The 11,492-nt window shown below is 45.5% G+C and overlaps 1 protein-coding gene across 2 annotated transcripts; it reads right to left on the bottom strand.

Moving 5' to 3' along the window:
* Positions 1–1,247: 1,247 nt before the first annotated feature.
* On the bottom strand, positions 1,248–11,448 carry STK38 (serine/threonine kinase 38). Of its 2 annotated transcripts, none has more exons than XM_031606015.2 (14): positions 11,221–11,448; positions 10,115–10,247; positions 8,289–8,340; positions 8,037–8,159; positions 7,690–7,773; positions 6,578–6,701; positions 6,278–6,432; positions 5,176–5,278; positions 4,519–4,580; positions 3,919–4,036; positions 3,599–3,722; positions 2,804–2,899; positions 2,481–2,575; positions 1,248–2,262 (listed from the first exon to the last, which is right to left on the bottom strand). In XM_031606015.2, exons 1-14 carry the CDS (start codon positions 11,420–11,422, stop codon positions 2,132–2,134), a joined length of 1,602 nt encoding a protein of 533 aa, XP_031461875.1. In that variant the 5' UTR covers positions 11,423–11,448; the 3' UTR covers positions 1,248–2,131. The 2 variants fall into 2 exon arrangements, with proteins under 2 accessions (XP_031461875.1, XP_089980544.1); XM_090124418.1 differs by lacking the exon at positions 11,221–11,448 and adding an exon at positions 10,886–11,194.
* Between the last annotated feature and the right edge of the window lie 44 nt (positions 11,449–11,492).

Below are 11,492 nucleotides of genomic sequence, written 5' to 3'. Positions count from 1 at the left end.
AGTAACTAAGCTGTTGGGAATTTCTAAGTATTAATACCTCTCACTTTCCTAGTGATTTATAAGGCAACATTTTCCAATGGTTCAAAATAAACTGCAGGATGAGGACAGGACAATTTAAGAAGTAGCTATCAGCCCTCCACTGAAATTAAAGGAGGGTAGGATGTCATGTTACTGACCAGCTGACACAAAGCTGGATCCTGTAATCATTACTTCAGTTAGCCCTTATTCATGAGGAATTTCTACTGCTACAGTGCTCCTGGTGCTTCTATTAAGGCTGTCCTTGCATTTCAGCTTTTCTAGGATCCAGCTGGTATCTAAGCTGCTTATGGCAAATAGTTCATCTCCTGGGACACATCCCAAAAGCACAGGGGTGGTCATGGAGAGGATGCAGTGAGTCACCACCCAGTCTTAACTGTGTACAGACAACTTTCAGTCCCCCAGTCAGGCCCTCACAATGGCACTCAATTCAAAAGACATCTGAGTAAAAAGTCCTTAAAAGCACCTATTAAAAAATTCACAACAAACCCTATTTTATTTCCTAATCTAGAAAGTTAGAACTAAGTGTAACAGAACATTCCTATTACTTTGAAACACTGCTCTCTTTGTTCCTAAATAGCTTTTCTGGCCATGTTATGCCATTAGTGTTCAGCACCAACAAAGGTTTAACAGCCTTAAGACAGTTCTAAGTGATCGATGCTTTTAGAGACCTCATTACAATTTTGAAAACATCTAATTGCAAATTACAAGACTGGTAGAAAGCAAGCCCAAAGGGTAATGCCACCTGCCACTGGAAGTGCAGAGCTAACTACAAACCAGGGGCAAAGTGGAGCTCGTGATTATAAAAAGAAATTATCAAAAGCTCAGCTGAGGCAGAATCCTCCCTCCCAAAATGCAGGTGTGTTCCCAGAGATGTTCAGGCAAGGAAAGGCACTTTGGGGCTCTCCCAGAGAGCAGCCTGATCAGAACTTGTATAAACGACACAAGGCAAAAATGTAGAGTAGGCTGTGGGTCCAACCACCCCAAACTGACCCCATGAGGCACTGTGTCTTTTGGAGACCACAGGGACAGCTGCTTCTGCTCCAAGCCAAGAGCAAGAACGCCACAGAAGATGGTTTTTACAACTGGTGAAGGATGCCCATCTCAAAATGGCCAACAGATGGCAGCAGCAGGAAGCCCATGGCCGACCCAGCTGGACCCACACACCCACCATTGATCAGCTGAAATGATTTTTTCCTCCGTCTGTCTGCACTAACTCCAGATCCAGCTGCAGTCTTCATCATCTGCATTGCTTATAGGTATGTCCTTTCACACAGGAACTGAGAACTGGTGGTCCCTGGTGGTGGTGGGAGAAGTGGCCCATTTCTCTTAGCACTGTCTGGAAAAGAAAAAGTGTGCGATTGTTTTTAATTTAGAAAAAATATTAAATGGCTTTGAGGGGTCACTGCTTTAGTACCAAAAGTAAAGTGCACTGTAACTTGAGGCCACTGCTACAGAGCTGAGAAATGCTGTTGGAGAGGCTTCCAGGTAGCATCATAGAAAAAAAAAAAAAGAAAAGAAAACCCATTACTACAAACTAAAGTTAAGGCAATACAAGTTGCTTCCTCCTAGATCGTTTACCACACAGTTGTCTGCCTCAAGCTTTAATTATTGCTTTGTCTCCTCTGTACTGAAGTCCTTTGCCACCAGGAAAACACTGCTGATAGGATTGGCAGATTGAGTATATCACTTAATGCAGGACTGGCGAAGGGCCTGCATGAACATCACATGCTTTGCAATGTCACATGAAGGCTTCTGTGATCTCCCAAAGGGTTGTACAATCTGGTGAAGAATTTAGAAAGAAAACTGTAACTCTTGCTCCCGAAGCAGCAGAACGTGCTTGCAGCAGTGATGGCATACAGTTTGTGGAAATTTGCAATGGTGCAAAAAAGAACAAATCCATAGTAACAGCCAGAGTACGTAACAAAACAGCATCCTGAAGTCTTCTCCAAGAGGTAATAGCCCTCAAGTTTTCTTTAAAAAAATTAAAAAGTAACAGTTTTTTTTCTTAAAAAAAAAAAGTTCATTTATGGATAAAAACCCAAGGTACAAAAAGAATTCCACGGCTCAGAAGCTGTCCCAGGTAAAAGGCTCATTACTTTCCTGCTTTCATATAGGATGGTATTGCTCCTCGGGCTGTCAGGCCCTCAAAACGCTTATAGGTGTAATTGATGAAAACCCAGTCCTTGTTCTTGTAGTCTGTCTCTGGGTGGTTGCTTGTTGCCACTGATAAGACAAAAGAAAAACAAATTATCATTTGGAAACTGCAATATTTCCCCCTTCCCAGCACACACACCAAACACTGCAGGTAAGAGAGGATGCTTCTGAAGAAAGAGATACAGATTAAGCAGTCAGTTCTTCACTCCCAATCAGCAACTGCAGTTGTGGGGTTTTTTTTTAAACGCTTGGAACAAATCACTTACATGCACAAAGCAAGCATTTACCTGTTGGCTTAAGGATATCAGATTCTGGAAATTCATCAAAATTTGAGGTATCATCAATGCTTTTAATTTCTATTGAAATTGCAGCAGGTCTCTCCCTGCCAAGAAGAACAGATTGAGCGTTAAGGTTTCAAAGGCAGAAGAAAGCAGGATTCAGACACTTCCCATTTCTTAACAGAATCAAGGACCAAAAGCACTTTGACCTTAGCAGGCTTCAGATACAGCCCAGAATACTCTCACCCACACCTAGGCATGAGAAATGCCAGCCAAGCTGCTCAGTGATGCTCAGCAGGACTAGCAGTGAGTTCTTCTGTAAAGCATCTTACCTTATATGCTCCCAATCAACCCCTTCAAAGAATGGATTACTCTTTATTTCCTCCACACCAGATGCACCAATTCTGTGCTCCCATTCACAGCAAAATCTGGGATGAAAGGAAGAATGAAAATGAAGGAAAAATGAAAGCATTCCATCCAGAAATGGAATAGCTTTCCAAACTGACAGCACCACAGTTTCCCAGCATATAAATGGAGAAGGCTAAAGACTCCCATTTCAAAGACAACACATGAAGTTATGCTTAGCAACATCACATCAAATGCTGCAGTTCAGATGTGATAGTCTTCCACAACACAAGTGGAGAGCAAGAAAACATACAAAGCCTGAAGGCTACACATTGATATTTTTGTCCTGAAAATGGATAAGTGATTGAAAATATCAGGTGTTTACTTAAAAATGAAAGAGTCAGCATGCGTTGGGATGTTGCATGCTCCAGCACATACCATGTCATGAGTATTGCTATGTTCACTAGTTAGTTCTGGCCAAAAGATTAGCCACTTCCAAACAAAATAGGAAGTAGAAACATTCCCACTTTCCCAGACCAGCAGCACTGTCATGGGAACACAGTGCAGTGCTTTTTAAGCACAGTGCAGTCAGAGCTCCAATGAGAGCTCTGAAAGACAAATGTGTTTGATGAGGGAGTTCAGCATTTGATACATGGGCATAACAAACTGTGCAGCAGTCATGAGGGCTTTTTCCCCACATGAAGCTGGCTATGGAAGCTATACAGTACAGTTTACAAGACAAGGTAATCACTGTGTGAACTGGCAAACCATGTAACAGGCACCTTAAAATAAGGTCCTTGGCTTTGTCAGATATTGGGACTTCTGGAGGAAACGTGAGGGTCTCTTTCCAATTCATTACTTTCTTGTAAGTTTCTTGAGGAGTCTCAGAACAGAAAGGTGGATAACCTGAAGGAAAAAAAAAAAAAACATCCTGTATAAAGCAAAAATAATTCCTTTAGTTACTGAAGTCTACGCTGCACCACAACACATCTTAGAAACCATGCAAACAGGAGATGCTTTGAGAGCCTGACCCCCAGCACGCAGACACAGCTGATGTCCTGCACCACGACTCCTGGGAATGCAGGCAGTGCTCAGTTCTTACCAATCAGCATCTCATACATGATGACCCCCAGCGACCACCAGTCACAGAGCTTGTTGTAGCCCGTCTGCATGAAGACTTCAGGAGCAATGTAATCCGGAGTCCCCACAGTAGAAAAAGCCTGAAATGGATACCACGAATTACATGTCCTTAGATAAAACTTGCCGATACGGAACTTGAGCAACAACAGTGATTTCAAGGGAGACACCAGACTGACTAATTGACCCTTTAGCAAAGTTGGTTAAAGGCTTTCTATCAAGATATGCAAAGAAAAAAATTGTTTACATGACGGAATCTTAAAATACCATTGGGGAAATTGGGAAGGTACCTTTGTCTACATGTTCATTAACCCTCTGTTTGCCTGAAAATGGTTTTAGCCAGCAGACAGCAGCTATCAGTGCAGTGCTATCTCAGGCACAACTGCTTGGCAGCTGGATGAAGGACAAACAGGAATCATTCCTTTTTAAAAGAAAGGCCACAAATCTCAACTCCCACGTTGTTCAGAACAGATGTGGATTAATGCCTGCCACGTACAAGGCTGTGCTATTTGAGAGCAACAGCTCCAAAGAGAACAGCTCCAAACAGGTGAAGCCTTGCACTCACCAACTGCCGTCTGTTTCTCTTCCACGTCTCTGCTTTCCGTTTGGAATTCATGTTCTGGAAGGCTGAAGGGGATTGGGATGTTTCAATCCTACTGATCACCCAACAGACAGTTTTTACTCCAAAACCATGATGCTAAAAGTCTCCTTTCTGACACCACAGGATTGCATTCAGCTGTGCCCTCAGAGGTTCTGACCATCCCCACCTGCTCACCACTGTCCCCTATGGCCAAAGTTTACCACCAATTTATTGGTGGGTGCACACCTGAATTCATCTCACACAAGATAAGCCCCACAGGCCATTAAGCAATCAGTGTGCCTCAGCAAGTGATTAAATGCTCAAGGAGACTGTGTGCACATTTATTAATCTGAGATAACAGCCAGCATCTACAAGTTACACTGAGCTCTCATTTGTTTTACTGCACATGCTAAGAAAGGCTACAGCAGTGCCTACCTGAAATAAGAACTCCTGGAAATGAAGATGTCTATTAAAGTGACTGACACTGTTTTTATGAAGTAGTCTTGCAGAAATTCAAAACTACACTTTGAGATGCAATGTTGATTATTAGACCCAAACAGCAGCTCTCTAAGTTCATGTGAAATGTGCCATTGGGCACCAAGAGCCAGTCAACAGATACCACTCTGAAGCCAAATCACTTACTGAAGTCACTGGGAAGGCTATGGTTCAGGTTCCTATAGAACTCTGTTCTATGGGCTTTCTTCAGTCCAGTGCACAGACCAAAATCTGAGAGTTTCACGTGGCCCTAGAAACAAAAATGCCCAAAGTACAACAACAGCGTGAGAATTATGACAAGTGAAGCTGTACACTTCTTACAGTCCTTTATTTTGGTAAAGAACAGATATGCTCTTTGTACACTCCTTGTTTTAACCTCAGACTGGATGCATTCACAGAACTGAGCTATTAATATTTTCGTCGCTACTATCCAGATAAAGCGCTTTTTCTAGCAGCAATTTAGCTCAAGAACCCCCTGCTCCTGCAAGCCCTCTGCTTCAGAGCGAGAGCAAACATCCGCAGAGGGAGCTGCAGCCCCTCCACAGTGACTGCAGGATTGGAAAGGCACCTTGGATCCACCCCAGCACACACCACCACCTCCACTCTCACTGGGTGTGATTATTTTTTTTCCCTGTAACTAAAACACAAATCCTTTTCAAAGTCCTGAGTTTATCTGTGTCTAGATGCAGACATACTGAATTATAGCACTAATTCCAGCAGCATGCTATTAGCTGGCTGGTGGCAAAACATAATTTATTGTTGGCACACTTCCAAACTAGCTAAATCTTAAGCCAACCTGTAGCAGGCAATAGGGCAGCAAGACAAGCAAGCTTTCTGCAGAGTGCCTGCACTAACCACTTAGAAGCAAACAGATAACAGGACAAGCCTTCAGAAAGACATCCTGATTCTGAGGAAGATAATATCTCTACTTTCAATCTCACTAACAGAGCAGTTAGATGCTTCACATTTGATATGATCATCTGCCCAATAGCTGGCAAGGGTAAGCATAACAGAAGCGAGACAGAAAGGAAACATCTTTGGCCAAGAGTGAAGAACTGAAACTGTGCATTTCAAATTGCAGCTGAAATAACTAAGAATAGCTGAACAACAGTCACAAGACAGCTCCTAAGTGAGGTATGGATAAAACAGAGGATGGATTTATTAGCTTTTCCTCCCCCCAGTAACATGGTAAAGGCCAGGCTGTGAAATAAGTAGTACTCCAAGCCCCTGGCAAGCTGTCAGTGCATACCTTGCTGTCCAGAAGAAGGTTGTCTGGTTTGATATCTCGATGGATAAAGCCCAGCTGATGAATAGAATCAATGGCAAGCACAGTCTCAGCTATATAGAACTGTGTCTCTTCTTCTGTTAGAGTGTCTTTTTTCATCAAGAGTGTCATCATATCACCTAGAAGCAACACCCGCCCCCCCACAAAACAGCAAAGGTAAAAAACAAATAAATCTACAAACCCCAGTCCCTGATCACACTTGTAATTAAGATATTAGAAGTCCTCAGAGGGAAGGAAAGAAGTCTTTTGACTTCATGCAGTTACCTCCAGGCAGGAACTCCATGATAAGGTAGAGGTTCAGCTTATCCTGAAAGCTATAGAACATCTTCACTACCCACAAGCTGTCTGCTTCCACAAGGATGTCCCGCTCAGCACGGATGTGGCCAACCTGAAAACATATATGCATTTCATTAATTACAAGCCCCTGTTTTATTAATGCTTTAATGTAATGGGAAATTCAAGTATTACACTGATGTTGCTATATCCCTGCACATTCTTCCCCTGTCTGGGAAATCCTATCGAGCACCAACTCCACATCAGCCTTCAGCAGGAAGATGTGAAAGACCCTTTTATATTCAAAGAAGTTCCCACTGGAAAGCTTTCAAGGACTGAATTAGTACCTGAATTACTGCCAAGCATTAACATACACACAGGAGGGCAAGACAGCACTAATCCCATTATTTTGAGCAAGGATACAAGCAAGAGAAATGTAAAAAAAATGTAAAATAGTGTCCCATATAGAAAGGGAAACTACATTTTAATTTTCAAGTCTCAAAGGATTCAGGTTGCCTTCAAGTCAGAAGTGCACACGCAATAAAGGATACTACTAAAAACACTTATCTTAGAACGACTTCAGTAACAGACCACTGCAAAACACAATGTATTGCCATGGGAAAATTCAGAAGGGGAAACACATGGTTGATTATATAAGCAACTGAATCATATATACAGAAGTATCTCCATGTTTATGAAGATCTTTCACAACTGGGTGCCTTGAGAACCAGCTCTTTTCTAAGCAGCCAGCATGTCCTTCAGGCTCTTGCTTCAGCTCCTTCCAACAGCCTGAGAGCAGAGCACCCTTTGGCAGCATTGCACCAAGCAAACACAGCGCTGCTGGGTTTGGTACAAGTGTGTTCAGACATGGAATCCAGTTCCTGGTTTTATGACCACACACACAGCACCTCCCAGATTCATCGCAGTGCTGAACAAGAAATGACTGCCTGACAGCATTCCCATTTCCTCCATACAAAATAGGGAAGAAAAAGCCACATCACTGCTTTAGCTAGTAACCCTAAGATGCCCATCACCGCCCTCTACACACACCACGTTACCTCCCAAAGTCACCCAAGGCACTGCTAGTTAAGGCAGCTATTCACCTGCTCTTTCTCCAGCATATCAGCTTTACGCAGGATCTTCATGGCATAAACATGCCCCGTGTCTTTCTTCTGGACAAGACGCACCTAGAAAGCACATACAGCTTGAATCAGACACAGCACCGTAACCACACCTCTCCACAAATCTGGGTCTCAGCTCCCATTTCATTCACTTGTATCAGACTACACAAACCCAAATCATTATACAGGCCATGGCAATGGCAAGGAAGTTCTGTTAATTCCAAGAAATTAAGTCGTTTTAACAGACTTCAACTTGTGTAAACTGTGTAAGCCTTCAGCAAACAGCAGTGCCACGGGAAGATGCTTGTAGTCATCCATCCTGGACCCACCTCTCCAAATGCTCCTCTGCCTATTACTTTTAAAGACTCGAAGTCCTCCAGGCCGAGCCTTGTTCTCTTCAGGCGAAGGAACTCTGTCTCTTTCTGTGCATGTGCTGATCTCCTGATCCTTTTCTGGAGTTCAGGGAGAAGAAAACACAGCTCTGCAGTTGTGATCCGTGCAGTCACAGCAATTCCACGTAAAGATGCTAAAATTCACTCCTATTACTTAACCATTAAAATGATTTTCCCCATATTAATTACCTCCTCATCTTTCAAGCCTTCTTCTTCCATCATTTGTTCTAGCTTCTTTTGTCTGAAGGAAAAACAGACATCAGAAGAAAGAAGTTGAATTCTTGAACATTTTCTCTTAATCACACGCACAAACCCAACACAGCTCTGGTCTCTGCCTGCTGTGAAAGCAGTAACAAATGTATATGAAACAAAACAGAATCAGATACAAAACTAATTCTGAGGAACCTACTACTGCTGCTTTACCATTCTTCAGCAATTTACATCTCTACTTCTGATAACCCAAACCTGCCTGACTTTCACACGTCTGATTCAGGTGTACATTTTCACTGTATGGAACACAGACTGAGGAGATCTGAGGTCAGTTCCTGCTCCTATCTTCCAGCAGCTGGAAGCTTCCAGCCACATAAACACTTAAGCATCAAAGTCTCACTTCTTCCAGGGACACATCTGTGGATCTGTACCACAGTCTCTCTGCATCTCAGATGCATCAATGCCAGATGTCACTCTATTTCCTGATACTGCAAAGGGAAACTTGCCAGAATGTATCTTCCCACCTAAGAACAATCAGATAGTAACTGGGAGCAAAGAAGGAAACAAGATTTCAGAGAGGAGAAAGGGTTCAGGGAACTCCTTCCCAACACCGAGCGCATTCACAGCTGGCTGAACTGGGGTTGTGAGTTTTGGGGTTTCCTTTGGTTTGGTTTCTCTTGTCCTGTGTAAATTCCTTCGGTGCAACACAACAAGTGTGCTAAATTCCCTGACTTTGTGCAAGTCATTCTTGACAAGATCCCTTTCTGACCCCTGTGCCACTGCGCAGCTGCTGCGATGCGATAATATTTTGGGCTATCAATTCCACCATCAGGCACATTTCAACTGCTTCACCCTCACTGCAGTGCCCTCATCTCATCTCACACTCAAAAAAGGGCTCAGCACAACGGAGCGATGCTGAATTCCCCCTAAGCACCTCAGCAGATCCCACCTGCACTTCAGCTCCAAACTGCACATCCACACATGCATCAGTTGTGGAAAGAAAAGCAAACACAGAACTTCTGAATGATGCTTTTACAAAACTTAAGTTAAACAGAAAAAAGCCTCATTGAGGTTTTGGGAGCAGACAATAATAGAAAGCCAGGAATTAAATCAGTGATATTTTCAGTTTGGATTAGACCTCAATCTCTCTTTAATGTGAAGCTGAGAAGAAAACACATACACAAAACAATCTTTATTTCTAAATTGCTTCCACGTTTCTGCAGTTACTGTCATTACCAAGCAGTTCTCTTGGATTGAGCTCAGATTTTGGCAGGCAGATAAACACTGAACCTCTTAGAAAATTCTGATTATAGACTGCATGGCAAGCTGGGAGCACTGCAGAAATCCCTGTGCTACAACTCGAGGGTACCCAGCAAATTAGAGGCTTCTAGCCAAAGGAAAACAAAAATAGCACTTGTCAGTGCAATGACTTGGTATATTATGGCCAACCAGCTTAAGGGGTGCGATAGTTAACTCACTTAACTCACACACACACAGAGGCAGTGCTGGGTGACAGCAGTGACAGCTGATGGTGGTGCATTCCCAGCACTGCTGCCTGTGCCACAGCCTCCCTGCAAAGAAACAGCAGAAAGATGTGGGCTTTCTACCTCCAAACCACACTGGAACCAACCCAAGCACGTCTTCTACCCATCCCCATAACCTGACCTGATGGACATGAGGTGCTGTCCCTGTCCATTGCAGGGAGCAGGACCAGCTGATTGCTGAAGGTCCCTTCCAACTCAACAATTCTATGATACACTACGATTTTAAGCTCGCTCGCAGCCCTACCCCCCGTGTGCTGTTACCTCATCTCTCGCTCTTCATGCTGTGCTATGAGATTGCTGTAGAAGTTCTCCAGCGTCACCTTCGTCATCGTCACCCGCTCCTTGGTGTGGTTGCTCATAGAGGAGCACGGCGTCGGGCCGGTCATGGCCATGGCTGTGAGGACAGGAGGAACAGCTGACAGGAGCAGCACACAACCCTCAAACCAGAGAGGTGCTCAGGAAGGAGATGCTGGATCGCAGGGACCAGAGGGGACGTTAATGAGACCCAAACAGCACAGCTGCCTGAGCTCAGATTGAGCAGGGAAAAGGTCTTACAAAATAAAGGTAAAGTCAAGCTTCCTGTTTTGCACATTTCTGACCTGAGAATAAGAGGGAAGGAAACTTAAGAAACACGGTGCCCCCAGAAACCACAATTTCAGGCAGCACTGAAAGCAGTCGCTGTTCCCAATGGGTTCTCTCAGCATTCCTCTGCTAACCAAGGAGCTCCTGCGCCCTCACTGCCACCTCATCCAACTCCCAAAAGCCAACCAAGGAAGGAGAGGAGCAACGCTGAAGCACTCCCCATTTACACTGAAACCCCCGCAGATCCAGCGGGTTGAACACCCGCAGCACTTCGCTTCACGCCGAATCCCCGAGGTTGGAAAAGACCATCAAGATCATCCCGTCCAACCACCCCCCATCACCAGCGGGTTGAGCCCTCACTAAACCACGTCCCTCAACGCAACAACAGCCGCAGCCGGGACCCTTTTAGGGAACACCTGGGTGCACAGCCGGCTGCATCGCTCTGCTCACCGAAACGCGGCAAAACGCGGAGATTTGAGGCAAAAAAGCAAAAGAAAAAAGCGCAAATTCAGCCTTCGAGGAGCGTCGCTCCGAAGGCGCCCACGCGTGTGGGCAGCGCCCCACTGACTGCGCGGCGCCCCATTCGTGAGCCCGGCAGCCGCGGGGCGCCGCTTGGTTTCGTTTCCCACGGAGCGGAGCGATTCAGGAGCCGCAGGTGGGGGTGGAGAAGGATAAAAATAAAGGAGGAGAAAGGAGAAGTGCAGCCAGGTGCTCCCGCAGCGCGGAGCGGACAAAGGGCCCCGCCCGCCCCGCTGCCGCCCCCAGCCCCGCACGGAGGCTCTTACCGGAGCCCCCCCTCGGGAAGGGGGCGGTGAGAAGCGGACCGCAGCGCTGTGATCGCGGCGCAGGGACCCGGCGGCCGCGGGACGGGACGTCAGCAGAGCCGAGCAGAGCGCGCCCCCTCGAGAGCCGGCGGACCCCCAGCACCGCGCCCACCGCCCACCCGCACGGGCCGAGCGCCCTAAGAACCGCCGCAGCACTGCGCATGCGCCACCATCCTCCCGGCCTCGCCCCCGTGGCCCGAGGGGCGGGGTTATCTCTGCTCCCGCCCTGCTTG

Source organism: Phasianus colchicus, chromosome 25, assembly GCF_987193195.1.
Source record: "Phasianus colchicus chromosome 25, bPhaCol1.hap1.1, whole genome shotgun sequence".
In the NCBI taxonomy this organism is placed as follows: domain Eukaryota; kingdom Metazoa; phylum Chordata; class Aves; order Galliformes; family Phasianidae; genus Phasianus; species Phasianus colchicus.
Note: the sequence above shows the minus strand (reverse complement) of the source record. Positions and strands in the feature narration are given on the sequence as shown.